Below are 19,607 nucleotides of genomic sequence, written 5' to 3'. Positions count from 1 at the left end.
TTATGCTTTTTTACCCTGAGGATTTATGTCTGAATTTTCATAGTTATTTCAGGGTAACAGTTGTTTATACTGTTTTTAGATATACACTATCATGTTTCTTAGCAGGAAATGATTGTATTATGGTTTTCTGTCTTTGGATAATGATTCTACTTGGAATAATATATCTATTTTATAATATAGAGTAAATTAAATAGCAGTAGAGTAGCATTTATAGATTTTAATGGTTTCCCCCCCCCACAAAGCTATGACTATCCTGCAAAGAATGACTTGCTTCTCAGTTTCTGCCTTGTTCTGTTTCTCTCTTTCTCTTACCCCACCTCCTCCTTTCCCACAGAAAGCATTTCTGAAAAGGGGTGGAGGAAAGTGCCCCAGATTGTTTCCCTTATGCCAACCTTAGGTGCCTTTGAACCAGAATGTTAGTATTGATGGTTCATATTACAGAAATACCAAACAAGTTCCTTAAATGCTGATCCCTAGAGGCTGTGGAACTCAGAGTATTTTGCTTCATCACAGTGTCATTTCCCCTGTACAGGACCACGGGGAGAAATACTGTCCAGATTTGCTCACAGAGGTTCACATAGTTAGCTTTGAACGTGGAAGCACACACATATGGAGGAGGATAAGATGGAATGGGTGGTTCTGATGTCTTCTCATCTTTATTATGGAGATGACACCAGCCTTATGGCAGAAAGTGAAGAGGAACTAAAAAGCCTCTTGATGAAAGTGAAAGAGGAGAGTGAAAAAGTTGGCTTAAAGCTCAATATTCAGAAAACGAAGATCATGGCATCTGGTCCCATCACTTCATGGGAAATAGATGGGGAAACAGTGGAAATAGTGTCAGACTTTATTTTATTTTGGGGGGCTCCAAAATCACTGCAGATGGTGATTGCAGCCATGAAATTAAAAGATACTTACTCCTTGGAAGGAAAGTTATGACCAACCTAGATAGCATATTAAAAAGCAGAGACATTACTTTGCAACAAAGGTCCATCTAGTCAAGGCTATGGTTTTTCCAGTAGTCACGTATGGATGTGAGAGTTGGACTGTGAAGAAAGCTGAGCACCGGAGAATGGATGCTTTTGAACTGTGATGTTGGAGAAGACTCTTGAGAGTCCCTTGGACTGCAAGGAGATCCAACTAGTCCATTCTGAAGGAGATCAGCCCTGAGATTTCTTTGGAAGGAATGATGCTAAAACTGAAACTCCAGTACTTTGGCCACCTCACGCGAAGAGTTGACTCATTGGAAAAGACTCTGATGCTGGGAGGGATTGGGGGCAGGAGGAGAAGGGGACGACAGAGGATGAGATGGCTGGATGGCATCACCGACTCGATGGACGCGAGTCTGAGTGAACTCTGGGAGTTGGTGATGGACAGGGAGGCATGGTGTGCTGCGATTCATGGGGTCACAAAGAGTTGGACACAACTGAGCAACTGAACTGAGCTGAACAGGAAGAAAAGTCTATAGAGACTTTTTTAAGCAGTGGAAGAAGTTTTCCTCCATCCAGAATTAGCTTGCTTCTCAGGGTCAAAGATATTATTTAAGACGTACAATAAATGGTGTTAGAGTGATGACGGTTTTCTGGGGCATTTGCCAAGACATCTGATTGTTCAGGTGTGGATTATGTGTATCATCTTGGTGTGTAGTTGTTGTTGTTGTTGTTGTTTTTACTTCTTTCTTTTGTTGCTTTGCTCTTAAGCATCACTATTTGAACTTAATGGACTGGAAGTAAGAGTGATACCTGGCTCACCTGTTTGGCTGCCTTCTAGCATCTGGTAGGAAGGTAGAGGCACTTTGGCCCTGCAGAGCTCTGAAGATTGTCAGTTCCATTTGTTCTTCTGTCCCACTCCCCGTTCTTCATAGTCAACAACTGCCTGAATATCCTTTGCTCTCTGGGCACTTAGCAATTCCCCTGCATGGTAAGTTGCTTCAGTCGTGTCCGACTCTGTGAGATCCCATGAACTGTAGCCTGCCAGGCTCCTCTGTCCATACGATTGTCCAGGCAAGAATACTGGAGTGGGTTGCCATGCCCTCCTCCAGGGGATCTTCCTGACCCAGTTATCCAACCCACATCCCTTATGTCTCCTGCGCTGGCAGACAGGTTCTTTACCATTTGTGCAGCTTGGTAATTTGCCTGGTCCCCCCTGCAGTTTGCAGGAGGGCCCTGGCTGTCTAGCCTGTCCTCTCAGAGCCCTTGCCCTGCAGGCAGGCCTTGACCTTCCTCTCACAGGAGAATTTCTGGGAGAGAAGCCCCTTCCTATCCTTCATCTCTAGGTAGGAAAGGGTGTTGGTACATTTTAATAAGCAGAATGAATTTATTCTCTAATTCTTGGGAAATTATCACTACTCTGTATTTTTTTTTAAACTATTTATTTATTTATTTTTGGCACCTTTGGGTCTTTGTTGCAGCACATAGGATCTTTTACCGTGGTGTACAGTCTTAGTGGCTTCTCGGCCTGTGAGATCTTAGTTCCCTGACCAGGGATCGAACCTATGCCACCTGCATTTCAAGCACAGAATCTTAACCACTGTACCGCCAGGGAAGTCCCCTGGAAGCTCCTTATATACTATGTAAATATTGTTTTATTTTTCCTTCTTCTTCTTTCTGCTTCCTTGCCATTGTTCCTCTAGACATGTAGTCTGCAGAGAAAACAATTCCTTGGTCCTTCTTCTACAATCTGACGTATACCTTCTGATACCAACTGAAGTCACGTGGAAGATATTAACACAATGAATTTGAGGAAAGTCTGATTACAGATCTGAAGTGAACTTCCATTATTTCAGGATGGAAAATTATTTTCTGATTCCTTTTTTTGTCTTGTCTGTTTATTCACTCAACATTTGCATAGTGCAAAATAATAAAAAGATAAACGAGAAATGGATGCCTTCAGATAACTTACGTTTTATCACTGGAGACAAAATGATTAAATCTAATCCAAATTGGTGGCCAGAAGGATGAATTCAAACCGTTTCCTACTTTGTGGGGTTCCAGTGGCTGCCATCTTTGACTTTCATGACTGGAGCAGAGACCAGGTCACCTGAGCCCAGAGTTCTGGGAAAGGAGCATAATGTGCTTTTTGCCTTCCTTTTCAGTCCCCACAGGCCAGAAAATTGTTGGATAACTTCAGAATTAGGATCAAAGGGCTAGTGAGGCTTGGTATCTCCCCTGATTAGGAATCTTTTTAAGTAGGAGAATTTTGTTCAAATTGATTCCTATGCATTAACCTTGGCTGCTGTAGCAATACAGTTGAACTGCTTGTATTTGATAACTGATGAATTATCTCGAAACATGGCAGGTGCTCCCAGGGCAGGGGTGCCAATGGGCCCAAAGGGATCCCAGCCAGGTCTGCAGAACATGGCCTTATTAGGAAACTTTCTCTGCTTTCAGTGTCTCTCATAGACCTTATGGAGAATGACTTTTCATGAAAGACATTCTCCATTGTCCATGATAATGAGAGTTTTATTTTTTGCTGGTGAAGCAGTTTCAGGTTCATCAAAGTAATAGCAACCCTGGAAAAGAAAGCAATTCTCAGGAATTTCCTGGTGGTCCAGTGGTTAGGATTCTGAGTTCTCACTGCTGAGGTCCCAGCTTCAATCCCTGGCCTGGGAACTAAGATCCCACAAGCCACATGACCAAAAACAAAACAAAAAAATCTCAGTTGGACAACGTACTTCTTGCTATCTTTTCATTAAATTATGACTAGTAGTAGTTGTTTTTGTTGTTTTTGTCTGACTGACATAAGAGAAAGCATTTTGCTAATTGAAAACAATCCAGACTAAACAGACTTCAGAGATTTTCCTGGTGGTCCAGTGGTGAAGATGCTCCGCTTCCAAGGCAGGGGGTACAAGTTCTATCCCTGGTCAGGGAAGTAGGATCTCACATGCCATGCAGCCAGAACAAACAAACCCAAGCGGTTCTGTCTCATTACTTTTTCTCCCTGACCTTCAACCCCAGGGCAAATCACAGCTTCTGGAAAACCACTCTGCTGAGGGTGCTGTGCTCTGGAGGTGGGATAACTGTAAGAAGGGGAAAAGAAGAAGACTTTATAACGTATGATTCCTTTATATGACATTCTGGGAAAGGCAGAGCTATAGAGACAGCAGAAGAGTGTCAGAGTTAGGGGTGAAGGAGGGGCTCCCTGCAAAGGAGAAGCACTCGGGGATTTGGGGAGTGAGAACACAGTTCTCTGTCTTAGTTGGGGTAGCTGTTTCACAGCTGTATTAGGTACTTGTCAAAACTCAGAACCGTACAATTTCACAAAGTGTGACCATCAGTCAGTTCAGTTTCGTTGAGTCACTCAGTCGTGTTCGACTCTTTGCGACCCCATGAATCGCAGCACGCCAGGCCTCCCTGTCCATCACCAACTCCCCGAGTTCACTCAAACTCACGTCCATCAAGTCGGTGATGCCATCCAGCCATCTCATCCTCTGTCGTCCCCTTTTCCTACTGCCCCCAATCCCTCCCAGCATCAGAGTCTTTTCCAATGAGTCAACTCTTCTCATGAGGTGGCCAAAGTACTGGAGTTTCAGCTTTAGCATCATTCCTTCCAAAGAAATCCCAGGGCTGATCTCCCTTAGAATGGACTGGTTGGATCTCCTTGCAGTCCAAGGGACTCTCAAGTCTTCTCCAACATCACAGTTCAAAAGCATCCATTCTCCGGCACTCAGCTTTCTTTGCAGTCCAACTTTCACATCCATACATGACCACTGGAAAAACCATAGCCTTGACTAGACAGACCTTTGTTGGCAAAGTAATGTCTCTTCTTTTGAATATGCTGTCTAGGTTGGTCATAACTTTTCTTCCAAGGAATAAGCGTCTTTTAATTTCATGGCTGCAGTCATCATCTGCAGTGATTTTGGAGCCCCCAAAAATAAAGTCTGACACTGTTTCCACTGTTTCCCCATCTATTTCCCATGAAGTGATGGGACCAGATGCCATGATCTTCGTTTTCTGAATGTTGAGCTTTAAGCCAACTTTTTCACTCTCCTCTTTCACTTTCATCAAGAGGCTTTTTAGTTCCTCTTCACTTTCTGCCATAAGGGTGGTATCATCTGCATATCTGAGGTTATTGATATTTCTCCTGGCAATCTTGATTCTAGCTTGTGGTTCTTCCAGCCCAGCGTTTCTCATGATGTACTCTGCATATAAGTTAAATAAGCAGGATGACAATATGCAGCCTTGACGTACTCCTTTTCCTATTTGGAACCAGTCTGTTGTTCCATGTCCAGTTCTAACTGTTGCTTCCTGACCTGCATACAGGTTTCTCAAGAGGCAAGTCAGGTGGTCTGGTATTCCCATCTCTTTCGGAATTTTCCACAGTTTGTTGTGATCCACACAGTCAAAGGCTTTGGCATAGTCCATAAAGTAGAAATAGACGTTTTTCTGGAACTCTCTTGCTGTTTCGATGATCCAGCGGATGTTGGCAATTTGATCTCTGGTTCCTCTGCCTTTTCTAAAACCAGCTTGAACATCTGGAAGTTTGCCGTCATGTAGTGTGACCATGACTATATGTAAATAAAAATAGTAATGAAGTAAAATTATTACACAGAAAAGATAGGTAGAAAATATTTAAAATAATCAAAACCAAAAAGGAACATAATCGTCATCTATTCTTTTACCTCAAGAGAGCTGTGAAGATGTTGGTGATTTCTTTCCAGTCTTTGTATGTATCTTTTTAAAATATATATATATATTTAGTTTAAAACAAAACTGGTAGTATATTATACTACTGTGTGTTACCTCTTTTCTTAATATATTTTGAGAAGTAATCTATTTATTCTGTATCAGCCATGGAAGTAGTGCTTTGAGTTTGGACCTATCTATTTTAGGCTGCCTGGAATCCTTTCTACAGCAAGGCTGGACATAAATTTTAAAAAACCATGAACCACACATGCCCACAAGACTATAGACTATTCTGCTGTTACAGCTTAAAAACCAACACAATATTTGCTCAGTATCATAAAGGGCATGTTTACAGCTTTACCCAGTGAAATGGAAAATTTGAGTAACTGGTCAGAAGTTGAGAAACAAGCTTCTCAGTCCCTATTTGTCCCTCTGAAAGAACAATTCCTTGAGATGAAAACAGACTCTTGGCTTTATCTGAGTAGAGTATTCCATTGTTTTATTCATTCAAATGTGAAGCTTGGGGTCTTTCTGGCTCAAAGATGATTTCTGACTGGAGGACTTCCTGTCAGCCCCCAGGGCCTGGAAGAATCTTAAGTAGAGAAGCCTTCGCTCCCTCTGTGTTGTTGAGAAACCGTTATTATTCTCAGGCAGACTCAGCACTGCTTTCACCCCCATCCTTCACTTAATTGGGGCTCAGTGGACAGGAGAAAGCAGCTTGTCAGGCAAAAATGCTGACTCAGCTTGGCCTCTGGTTGCCAGGACAACAGGGACCAGGGGAGAGGGCTTGGGCGGGAGGCCTCGGAATTCTTTGGCAGGTCTCACAGATTTCTGTGGGGCTTGACAGCCACTATCGGGTCTGGCGGGCCAGCTGGCCGGCTTCTTTCAGCCATTCCTACTGAGGGCCCTGGGGAGGGACACACCCGGCTGTGAGCAAGGCTGGTCCAAGGAAAGCTTCGAGGTCTGTTGTTTGTCATGTGAAGAACAACTATTTAGAGAGGTTAAAAAGTGTCATATCATAGCATAAATAGTGGCAGCTTCATGGAGTCATGCCTTCAGCACATGGGGCTATGATTTCCTTTTAGAAAAGCATTTCAGGGAATTAGGTTTCGGGGCTGACCAGGAACATCAGTGGTCATGTTGTCCACCCATGGATCCCACTAGAGTAGCCTGGCTGTGTACATTCATTCATTCACTCATTTGTTCAACATGTTCTAGGCCCTGAATGCACAGCAGTGAACTAATAGGCTTGTTCTTTACCTTCATAGAGTTTCCATTCTAACTGCTGTCAGTGTTCTATTTGCCTACAGGTCCTGGAAATAATTCATTTTCTAAAAAAATTACCAATTCCTTTAAAAAGGATACTGTTGAAAGATGTTATAAAATCAAACACATTTAAAATTTTTATTTATTTTTAAATGTTTATTTTTATACAATTAAAAAACTTTATTGAAATATAGTTGATTTACAGTGTTGTGTTTGTTTTAGGTATACAGCCAAGTGTTTCAGTAACATATATATGTGTGTGTGTATGTATATCATCTCTGTGATATAGGGAATGTTTGCCTAGGGCCATACATGCTGTATGGCTGAAATCCTGGGAAAGCTTTATCAGAATTTGAGAGTGATGGAAAAAGCCAAAAATGGAAAATACTGAGCATTCTTAATCATTAGTTAAATTGGTCAGCCAATTTGAATTGGCATGAGAAAGCATTTCGACCCCTGGGTGGGGAAGTTCCCCTGGAGGAGGGCATAACAACCCACTTCAGTATTCTTGCCTGGAGAATCCCGTGGACAGAGGAGTCTGGAAGGCTATAGTTGATTGGGTCGCAAAGAGTCGGACACAACTGAAGCGACTGAGCACGCATATATTCTTTTTTAGGTTATTTTCCATTATAGGTTCTTGAAATTTTTTAGATAATTTTTAAACTTTCCTTTTCATTTCCAGTTACATGGCATTGGCCATATTGTCCATGTTGTACAGTACATCCTTTTAGCTTAGCTTATACCCAATAGTGTGTATCTCCCTCTCTCCCACCCATGTATTACCCCCAACTCCCGCACTGGTAACCACTGGTTTGTTCTCTATATCTGTTATATTTGCTAGTTTCTTGTAATTTTTAATTCCACATATAAGTGATATTGCACATAGTCTTTCTCTGTCTGACTTATTTCACTTGGCATAGTGCCCTCCGAGTCCACCCAGGTTGCTGCAGATGGCAAAATTTTGTTTTTTTAAGGCTGAGCAGTACAAACACATTTTTTAAAATGGAGGTTCACCAAGTTTGAACAAAGGAAAAGCAGCTTCATATTTCTGATCTTGATAAGATCTCTGAGGTATAAAGAAATACTCCATCTTGAAATCCATTCAGCTATTTTTTTTTTTTCAAGTGAAGAGGAGAATATCTAAATTATAATGTTTCCCTTAATGTGATTCTAAAGGATAACAGAGATTATGGAACAACACAATACTGTTATATACATCGTGAACTAAAGAGCATCAAGAAGGCCGTGGTTAATAATTAGGGACTCAACAAATGTCTTTCCCAAGGTGTCAGAATTTTGAATATTCTTTCCTAGCGACAGCCTGGGTCTGGCAGCTGAGCCTGTGTGATGAGGTTTTTCCAAAGAGAGGCTCCAGGAACTGTGACAGTGGAGTTCTAGAATCCCTTGGCGCAGAGTTAAAAAGAAATTTACACTGGGCATGGGTTTCCCCCCTATAAAGAAGGTCAATAATTTGGCATTCTGCCTCTGAAGTCCCTCAGGGTTTTGGCAGCGAGAGCAACTTCTCTGCACCAGAATAATTTTTTTTAATGTTAGGATTTCAAAATATTGTCTTTCTTTTCTTTTTTTTTGTTTCTACTCACTCCACCCCTTATAATTAAAACAATCCAATCTTCCATTTTCGTAGTATCCCTGGCCACACACACTTAAATCAAACGGATCACCCTCAGAAGAAGTTATTGTCTTCCTTTGTCTTTGAAGTACATTCCAGCGAGGGCCAGAGCTGGCTGGCTGGCGAGAGACACTCCCTTCACCCAGGACGGACAGGGCTACAGGGCGCTTTCAACTGCTGTTTACCCTCTCACCTCCTCTGTTGATTTATTCCACGGGCAGGCGGCAGGCCAGTGGGGAGCTGGAAGGAGAGGAGGTTTGAAGTTCTCTTCCAGGGACATCTTCCTCTTATGAATCAGCATTTGTCTTTCACTCGCTAACCTCTCCAGCTATTTTAAACACCATCCCAATCCCCAGCCCCTAGGAGAGGGCACTTTTAAACCCACATATATATAATTACTCACTTCAGGAAGCTAGATGGAAGACCACAAACTCTGAAGGAGATTCTCAGGCCTTTATTTTGTACCAGTCTTTACACCCCCAGCTTGTTGCCGCTGCTGCTAAGTCACTTCAGTCGTGTCTGAGTCTGTGCGACCCCATAGACAGCAGCCCACCAGGCTCCCCCAGCCTTGGGATTCTCCAGGCAAGAACACTGGAGTGGGTTGCCATTTCTTTCTCCAATGCATGGAAGTGAAAAGTGAAAGTGAAGTCGTTCAGTCGTGTCTGACTCTTAGCGACCCCATGGACTGCAGCCTACCAGGCTCCCCCGTCCATGGAATTTTGCAGGCAAGAGTACTGGAGTAGGGTGCCATTGCCTTCTCCGCCCCCAGCTTGGATGTAGAGAAAAAAAGTTGTGGTGGAGGAGGGTAGGGGTGGGGTTACCAGGGGCAGCTTTCCAGATCTTTCTGAAAACAGGCCTTTAACATCTTAACTTGTAACTCTGCTGGCTGTGCTTGTGAATTCCCGGGACACTAGCTCCACCCATATACATTGAAACGGATCAGAGAGGGGCCAGTTCGATCTCTTTTCCAATTCAGAGAGAGAAAGTGTGTTCAGGAAGTGAAACAGGACACTTTGTTAAATCCTCTAAACTGCCTGAAGGAGGGGCTTCCCTGGTAGCTCAGCTAGTAAAGAATCCACCTGCAATGCAGGAGACTCAGGTTCGATTCCTGGGTTCAGAAAATACTTCGGATAAGGGATAGGCTATCCACTCCAGTATTCTTGGGCTCCCCTCGTGGCTCAGACCTTAAAAAAATCTGCCTGCAATGCGGGAGACCTGGGTTGGGAAGATCCCCTGGAGGAGGGCATGACAACCCACGGCAGCATTCTTGCCTGGAGAATCTCCATGGACAGAGGAGCCTGGCGGGCTGTAGTCCATGGGGTTGCAGAGACACAGCTGGACAACTGAGCACACAAACACAACCTGAAGAAGGCGGCGACTGGTATTTCCATGTTCTAACTGTGAAAGCAGGCTCAGAGAAATGAGATAATGCGCCCAAGTCCCACAGCTAGTAGGTGAAAGGGCTGACAGTTTGAGGTCTTGAGGTCTGCCAACCTCAGTCCTTGGCTTTCCTCTCTCTGCCGCTGACTGTGTAGTGGCTGTGAGAATGGACTCTGGGGCCAGATCCTGGGAAAGTTGCTTAGGCTGTCTGCGCCTCAGTGTCCTCATCTATAAAATGGAGAGAGCTGGGCTGTAGAGGATGAAATGAAATAGTATGTTAACACACTTAGGACAGTGCTTCACAAATTGTAAGTGATATGCAAGTATTAGCTAATATCTTTGTATCCAAAAACATTTAGCACCATCAGTAGCTCATTTTATTAGCTGCCTCCCTGTGCCAGGTTCTTGATAAATATGCTTTTTAATCTTTATAACCAGCCAGCAAGATAAATATTAAAAGTCATTTTTTTTTCTCAGATTAACAAACTGAAAAAAAAGTGTAGTCCAAGATGTTATATCTAAGGAGTAGCTGAGCTAAGATTTAAGCTTTCATCATTTTGATTCCAAGAACACTTTTTTTTTTTTTTTACTATGCCAAGCCCAGGTCATGTCCAGTAGCATTTACGCCTCAACAAGTGTTTGAAAATTCCAGTGGCCAGTAGCCCAGAGAATTGAGAAGCAGCCAGTCCTACCAGTGAATGGACTACATCAGGTGTGGCTCCAATCTGGGATAGAGGGAATCTTCCTTCTTCCATGTGACAGTCCATTAATAGTTTGAGAGCCACAGTTGGCACTCAGTATCTCTTTTAAACAGTCCCCTTGCTTTTTCATGGGACTTTCTTGGTGGCTCAGATGGTGAAGAATCTGCCTGCAGTGTGAGACATGCAGGTTTGATCCCTGGCTCAGGAAGATCTCCTGGAGGAGGAACCCACTCCAGGATTCTTGCCTGGGAAATCCCATGGACAGAGAGGAGCCTGGTGGGCTATACAGTCCGTGGGGTTACAAAGAGTCGGACACGACTGAGCAACTTCACTTTCGCTTGCTTCTTCATAGACATAATACCCTGACCTCTTCCCACGTTGGATTTTCTCCTTTGATCACTCTTCGTAAAAATCGTGACAGTGTAGAACAGAGACCTGGATGCAGTCTTGCGTATGGAGGTTGGTAGATCCGTGAATGCAGTAGAAATAGAAGCAGTGCTAACTACTTGAGTTGGAAAGAAGGTTTGGAGCATGTAGATGTCAGGGAGAGAGACCCTACTAGGCATGGCCCTTCTCCATTGTTTTTTGTTGTAGCCTGTTTCCCCTCTGGAATCCTCACCAAGCAGGGTACTATCTGTATTTTTCATTGCTATGTGCCTGCTGCTGAGGTGCCTGGCCTCTGGTGGTCTCAATAGTATTTTTTAAAAATAATTTTTATTTATTATTTTTGGCTGCACTGGGTCTTCATCGCTGCTCAGGCTTTTCTCTAGTTGCGACGAGTGGGGGCTATTTTCTAGTTGTGGTGTGAAGGCTTCTCATTGCTGTAGCTTCTTTTGTTGCAGATGGGCTCTAGGGCATGCAGGCTTCAGTATTTGTGGCATGTGGGCTCAGTAATTACAGCTCCTGGGCTCTAAAGCACAGGCTCGGTAGTTGTGGTACTTGGGCTTAGTTGCTTGGAGGCATGTGGGATCTTCCTGGACCAGGGATTGAACGCATGTCTCCTGCATTGGCAGGCGGATTCTTTACCACTGAGACACCAGGGAAGCCCTCTCCATAGTATTTTTTAAAAAAATTAATACAGGTGCAAATGAATGAGTCTTTATGGGGTCTTTGGGAGACAGTTGGCTGAAATTTGGAAGTAGGAGAGGTGGTGATGGCATTAAGAAAAAACTTGAAGTTAGCAGGAAGAGCTGCTCTAGGGCCAGGTGAGGAATGTACTTGTGAGACATGAAGTTTCAGACCCCAGATGGACATGTTATTTTGGACTTCAGGGCTGGGAGAGGGGCAGGTGGTGGCTTGCTGTGGTCGTCAGGAAAGGCATTCTGGAAGAAAGGCAGTGGAACAGAACCTCTAAAGGTGGAGGAGAAATGGCCTGATGAAGAGGGACCCACAGTACTGACAAGTCCAGGAAACTCTAGACTTGTTTGGGAGGACAGGTGGGTGGCCGTGGAAGGCACACTGGGAGGGGATCTGAGAATAGACTTGCTGCCCTGGAGTGGAGGCAGGAGGTGAGAGACAGTCCAAAGGCTCAGATGTGCTTCCAGCTTAGCTTCTGTTATCCTGCTTGGACTGGGGGGAGGTAGGGAGGGGGCACGGGGTTAGGGCAGCTGCACGGCCAGCTCTGAGTTGGAGGTCTGAGTCACATCCTAGACCAGCCTCGTTCAGCTGCCCCATTTGCACAGCAGTTCACTTAGTCCAGCGCCCCATCTTCAGCCTTTGCCTCAGCTGTTCCATCAGTCTCAACTCCACATCTTAGTCAAACTAAAGTCAGGTGTTCGCCTTTCATTTCTGCCCATGTGAGGGGAGGGGATGTCATGTGGCAGCTAAAATCACACTGGATCTAGGGCTTAAGTTTATACCTAAATTTACTTTAGTTTTTATTTTTTTTTAAGTAAAAATCCTCCCTTGTTTGGATGAAGACATGTCAGGATGAGGACATGTCAGTGAGGTTAGTTCTTTTATTTCCAAGCCTTAGATTTTGTACTGCTCTTCTTCAATTTATGAACAGAAATAGGAAACTTATTTTCATTCAAAAAGAGACTAGACCTTTAAAAATTCTAAATATGCAACATATTATTAAATATATAATTATATATCTTAAATAAAATATAATTGAATGAATGAAGCTTCTCATTTTTGTCCAATTACATTAAAATTTAATTTTATGTTATATAAAAAGATTTACAAACCTGTCCTTGTTTTTTTTTTTTTTTTTAAACTGTATTTTTAACCTTGCTGACTCATGATGAATTTCACACTTGGTTTAATCTTTCAAGGTGAAAGCTGATCAGGAAAAAGTGTCAAACCATTCAAAGTGGATTAGTTCCATGTTGTAGTGTGACTTTTAAGATGGTTTATTTTTACTTTAGTTTTGTTGGGATTGGAATACAGAACATGAGGTGCCAGTAATAATAATATTTAGTTAACACTTAGTAAATGATCTTGTATGCCAGCACTGTTCTATGCACAGTGAATTACCTCATTTGTCACCACAGCTTTCCTATTGGGCGGATTCTATTATTATCCCCAGTTTACATATCAGGAACAAAAATATTAAATAACTGGCTGGGAGATGGCATGGCCAGGGTTCAGACCCAAGCATCTGGCCCCAGATGCTTGGGTCTGCTGCTCCTGGCGACTCTGCCCTTCTGCTCACCTTCTGTGTTGGGAGCAGGAAAAACACAATAGGATCATTTCATTAGGATGGCATATGAGCCTGGCTAGTTGGGATGTATACAAGAGACTGTTGTTTTACTCATATTTGTGGTTGGGGGTGAGAATTGACTGTTCTTAATTTTTTCCTTTATTATTAATTATAATTGAAAATATTTCCATTTGAATTCCAGCGGTATTTTCATTTCTTCACTGAGTGAATATTTATCAAGTACCTAGTATATGTCTGGGTTGTTATACACAGTGGGAACACAGAAGTGAAGATGATAAATAAGATCTCTTTCCTCTGGAGCTTACACTCTAAAGAGAAGGATAGACAGTAAATATGTCAGTTGCCATGAAGAACAGTTAATAATGTAATCTCTGCAGAGATTGCATCTGTTGAGACAGACATCAGTGAAGGAATGAACTTTGGGAAGATCTGAGCAGTGTGTTCCAAGCAGAAGAAACAGTTGGAACAGAGGCCAAAAGTGGGAGGAGCAGTGGGAAGGGAATGAAGGAGTGAGAAGGGACATGTCCCAGACAAAGGAGGAGACATGGCCAGTGATGTCAGGCAGGCTTTGTGGACCACTGTGGATAGGGAGCATGTGGATAGGGAGCATGTGGGTTTAGAGCCAGGGGCCAACATCGCTTTCACAGTGGCTGCTGTGACTTAAGAATGGTCTCATAATAATCTTAATAATGGACTTCCCTGGTGGCTCAGATGGTAAAGCGTCTGTCTACAATGCGGGAGACCCGGGCTCGATTCCTGAGTCAGGAAGATTCTCTGGAGAAGGAAATGGCAATCCACTCCAGTACTATTGCCTGGAAAATCCCATGGACAAAGGAGCTTGGTAGGCTACAGTCCATGGGGTTGCAAAGAGTCGGACACGACTGAGTGACTTCACTACACTTCCTAATAATCTCGAAGAAAGTGTTGCATCATCCTCCCACCCCGAAAAACTTTCTATCTCAGACTGGCCTAATTTATATTTTGGAGCTTGTTTTCAGGTATATTCAACACATTATCTGTAGTCTCTATTTGTTAGTTATTTCAAGGTGAAAATGATATCATGAGCCCCCTACAGGCAGAACAAAGCATTGCCTCTTATGATATGGGGTCAAATCCTCAAGAGTATTGAATCATTAGGAAAATATGGATGTGGAGGAATGGAACTTCAGGTATCTTTTATTTAAAATAGGGGGAGGAGAAGTGAAATGGCACCATTAAACATTTCTACCAATACAGTATAAAATTCATCCAGCTTTGGTTATTATAAATCAGTTCAGTTCAGTCACTCAGTTGTGTCCGACTCTGCGACCAGATGAATCACAGCACGCCAGGCCTCCCTGTCCATCACCAACTCCCCGAGTCCACCTAAACTCATGTCCATCAAGTCGGTGATGCCATCCAGCCATCTCATGCTCTGTCGTCCCCTTTTCCTACTGCCCCCAATCCCTCCCAGCATCAGAGTCTTTTTCAATAAGTCAACTCTTCACATGAGGTGGCCAAAGTATTGGAGTTTCAGCTTCAGCTTCAGTCCTTCCAATGAACACCCAGGACTGATCTCCTTCAAAATGGACTGGTTGGATCTCCTTGCAGTCCAAGGGACTCTCAAGTCTTCTCCAACATCACAGTTCAAAAGCATCAATTCTTCAGTGCTCAGCTTTCTTCACAGTCCAACTCTCACATCCATACATGACCACTGGAAAAACCATAGCCTTGACTAGATGGACCTTTGTGGGCAAAGTAATGTCTCTGCTTTTTAATATGCTATGTAGGTTGGTCATAACTTTCCTTCCAAGGAGTAAGCATCTTTTAATTTCATGGCTTTAATCACCATCTGCAGTGATTTTGGAGCCCAAAAAGATAAAGTCTGACACTGTTTCCACTGTTTCCCCATCTATTTCCCATGAAGTGATGGGACCAGATGCCATGATCTTCGTTTTCTGAATGTTGAGCTTTAAGCCAACTTTTTCACTCTCCTCTTTCACTTTCATCAAGAGGCTTTTTAGTTCCTCTTCACTTTCTGCCATAAGGGTGGTGTCATCTGCATATTTGAGGTTATTGATATTTCTCCTGGCAATCTTGATTCTAGCTTGTGGTTCTTCCAGTCCAGCGTTTCTCATGATGTACTCTGCATATAAGTTAAATAAGCAGGATGACAATATGCAGCCTTGACGTACTCCTTTTCCTATTTGGAACCAGTCTGTTGTTCCATGTCCAGTTCTAACTGTTGCTTCCTGACCTGCATACAGGTTTCTCAAGAGGCAAGTCAGGTGGTCTGGTATTTTCATCTCTGTCGGAATTTTCCACAGTTTGTTGTGATCCACACAGTCAAAGCCTTTGGCATAGTTAATAAAGCAGAAATAGATGTTTTTCTGGAACTCTCTTGCTTTTTCCATGATCCAGCGGATGTTGGCAATTTGATCTCTGGTTCCTCTGCCTTTTCTAAAACCAGCTTGAACATCTGGAAGTTCACGGTTCACGTATTGCTAAAGCCTGGCTTGGAGAATTTTGAGCATTACTTTACTAGCTTGTGAGATGAGTGCAATTGTGCAGTAGTTTGAGCATTCTTTGGCATTGCCTTTCTTTGGGATTGGGATGAAAACTGACCTTTTCCAGTCCTGTGGCCACTGCTGAGTTTACCAAGTTTGCTGGCATGAGTGCAGCACTTTCACAGCATCATCTTTCAGGATTTGAAACAGCTCAACTGGAATTCCATCACCTCCACTAGCTTTGTTTGTAGTGATACTTATTATAAATAGTCCTTTTGAATTTTGTTTATATATTTAGCCACTCACAAGCATTCTTTTAAAATAAATACTCTATTAGAACTATCCCAGAAGTAACTTAAATGAACAGGAAAGCTTAAAATATTAAAACTGTATTATTTTATATATTTCTATAGTAATAATTCATTTATTATGAATTTTTATATATTTCTATAATAATCATTCATATTATTAGGAAAGAAAGTAGCTCAGTCGTGTCCAACTCTTTGCAACCCCATGGACTGTAGCCTACCAGGCTCTTTCATCCATGGGATATTCCAGGCAAGAATACTGGTGTGGGGTGCCATTTCCTTCTCCAGGGGATCTTCCCGACCCAGGGATTGAACCCAGGTCTCCTGCATTGTAGCCAGACACTTTACCATCTGAGCCACCAGGGAAGTCCATAATAATAATTCATATATATTGTATATATATTTTTTATCCAATGAAGTTCCAGAAATGATTCTTATTAGGTTTAAATTCAGACCATCTGGAAATTGCAAATTTATCTAGTATTCTTAAGAAATGTGGTGATAAAATTGCATCACATGTAAAGAAATGGAGCAATCTCTTCAAATTGTATGTTTAAAAAGGTAGCCGTTTAGGGCTAAACTCCACATTTATTCAGAATGGTTGAAGAATGGGAATATTCTAGTTAAAGTTGATTTTATTTTTTGGATAATGAAGGTTATTGCCTGAAGGATCTTTGCATTTACTGTCTATAAAGGACTAAAAATTACATCATTGACTAGCTGTTTTCAGACTGTGGTGTGTGTATATGAGTGTGTTTGAGGGGTTGGTGGGCTCTGTGTTCCTCACACCAGGTCCAATCCCTGTTATTCTTATGTGTGAAGCCTCCAGGTAAGCTTTGGTTAGAAGATAAGGTTTCTAATGAACACTGCTTACCACATAAAGACAACTATAGCAAATAATTCAGTTTTTCTACATGTATTCAGAAGGTACTTCTAAGATTGGAATTATGGACTAAAATCTCCTTTTTTAGGGGGGCAGTTTGCTTTTCATAGATTACTGAGTAAAATTTAGGTTAGTTAAGTATTGAATTATTTGAAATCTAGATGAACAGAAGTGAACCAGGAGCCCTTTCTAGACAGGATATTTATTTCAGTATAAATTAAAAATGCAGTTTCTTATCTATGAGATCTTCATGGTTTGTGATAGTCATGCTACCTTAACTCCTAGGAACAGTATGGTGAACACTAATAACCGAATTTTTATAGCCGATGACTTCACTAGACTTGTCTAGACAGCAGTTACTCCGTTGCTGACTAAAATCATCACTTCTTAGGGCTGGAAGAGATCTAAGGCAGACCCCGTAACTTAGATGGCCTGAATATTCTGTTTGCTGTTGTAGCCTTGGTTTGGGGGTTTGATGGATGGCAAGACGAGTGATTCAGCTTGGGTAGGGAAAGCGATAGGCATAAACATGGGAAGGGCCTCACTCTGGTTTTGGTCACATGGAAAAATATACACAAGTTTTATTCTCTGGAAACAGCAGCAAATTTGAAAGGAATCTGATGTCTGGTCATGTTTGTCAAAATAGGAGAGACTCCCTGGAGGTTATATCTAGAGAAAGTAATTGCAGTCAAATTTGTAACCTTTTGGATTGACTCTCTTTGGCAAAATCATGTTAGCTTTAAAAAAATGCTAGCGTTTTAATTTTTGCTAATGAAATCCATATGCTATCAAACAGTTAATCATCAAGTGAGGTCTGGATTGGATCTGCATGCTTCTCCAAACTTCAGCCATTTTAGCCGACAGAATAATTAGTCAAATAGAAAAACTGATTGACTAACAAACTTTTAAACCGGTTGCTTTGCTCTCCTGGTTATCATCTAAAACTGCTAGTTGTGATTTAACAGAGCCTGAACTCTGTAATTGCACAGCTTTACTGGGCTGTAAGTGGCAAAGACCAGAATATACCTGCTAGTCCAGAAGAGTCCAGTTGCTTGATTGACTTAGATTTGGTCTGATCACTTGGGGTAAAAATAGCCTTGTCCTTGAGAAAGTGTCTTGAGAGGGCTTTATATGATTTGGGTGTTTAAGCAATTTGGGTGGGTTGGACTGTTGCTCTGTCAGTGCTTTGAGGGCAAATATTACATGAACTTCTCATTAACTTAGTGTCTGTGAGAAAGTGACTTATGCCTGTAAGAGTTCTTCAGAGAAAGAACACTAATGATTTCCTGATGATTTTTGACTTATGAGGAATAAACATAAAGTGCTTTTGTGTTTGGTGAAAAGTTTTTATGTGAAGCATCCTTTGCTCCAATCCTTGTAACGAGTGAATCACTGTTGCCTCTCCCCCTGACTGTCATCTTTCTGCAGGAAGCCGCCCTCTGTAGACAGCTCCCCATGGAGGCCGAGACTCTAGCCACGGTTCAGGCTGCTGTCAACCCTCCTGCCATGACCCCAGACATGAGATCCATCACTAATAATAGCTCAGATCCTTTCCTCAATGGGTAAGTCAACATTTTAAGGCCACTTATTTTTGCTTTCTTTATTATGAGGTTTAGAGTATAATGGATCTTTGTTGATATTGGGAAAAGTTGGGGAGCTTGGAGGTTGGGATGAGGATATAGGGAGGATGTGGAGGGACATGGCAGAAAAAATAAAAGCAGACAAGAAGTCACCAATTTTTTTTTTTTTTTAATCTCAAATTCAAAAATTGATGCTATGGCATGGAGTAAACCCCTAGTCAATAATTTGAAAATAGGGATGAATTTATGATTTCAATAGCATGCTGTTTGTAGTAATTATTTAGAGGAATCTTGTGGTTTGATATAGCCAATGGAGATAAAAACATGTTACGTGGCAAATAGGAGCAAAACAAATAAGAGGTGATGTTTGTGGTGAAATATGAATAAGGTGTTAGTTAATAGTATTATTATGGTTATTGTTTAGGCACGAAGTTATGGACTCTGTTGCGACCTCATGGACTGTAGCCCACCAGGCCCTTCTGTCTATGGGATTTCCCAGGCAAGAATACTGGAGTGGGTTGCCATTTCCTTCTTTGGGTGATCTTCCTGACCCAGGGATCAAACCCAGGTCTCCTGCTTTGGCAGGCAGATTCTTTACCACTGAGCCACCAGGGAAGCCAGTTAATAGTGTTATACATTGTCAGTTCCTGATATTGATCCTTCTATTGTGGTTATGTACTGTGTCCTTGGGGAAAATGCACACAGCATGTACAGGAACTCTGTACTCTTTTTACATCTTCTATGTGAGTCTAAAATTATTTCACAATTAAAGAATGAAATAAAACAAAGAAGTGTTGTTTTAAAATATGAAATATATGAGCAGAAGGAAAAGGTAATTGAACCAGAAATATCTTCATGAGTAGAAGTAGTCAACCTTAATTGTAGCCTTTTAAACCCAAATGAAGGGCAGTTTTCTATTTCCTGTGTCTTTTCTGCCCTTGTGGAGGCTTCAGGCAACAAATAAATACAGTTATGAAAGTTACTAAAAATAAAGAGAAGAATGAAACCAAACAGTAATCAAAATACTGAAGGAAAGGAGTTTCTAAATGACTGATACAAAAATAATTCAAATGTCCAGAAAAAATGT

The 19,607-nt window shown here is 42.0% G+C and overlaps 1 protein-coding gene across 2 annotated transcripts in view; it reads left to right on the top strand.

The window, feature by feature from the left end:
- The window catches only part of WWTR1 (WW domain containing transcription regulator 1), a 146,604-nt gene that overhangs the window by 117,252 nt on the left and 9,745 nt on the right, over positions 1–19,607 (top strand). For both annotated transcript variants that reach the window (XM_040234629.1, XM_040234622.1), the window contains exon 5: positions 18,369–18,502. In XM_040234629.1, the coding sequence (XP_040090563.1) occupies positions 18,369–18,502 (134 nt within the window). The remainder of the gene's footprint in view (positions 1–18,368; positions 18,503–19,607) is intronic.

This window comes from Oryx dammah, unplaced genomic scaffold, assembly GCF_014754425.2.
Source record: "Oryx dammah isolate SB20612 unplaced genomic scaffold, SCBI_Odam_1.1 HiC_scaffold_2, whole genome shotgun sequence".
Taxonomy (NCBI): domain Eukaryota; kingdom Metazoa; phylum Chordata; class Mammalia; order Artiodactyla; family Bovidae; genus Oryx; species Oryx dammah.
This window is presented reverse-complemented; position numbering and strand designations above follow the sequence as displayed.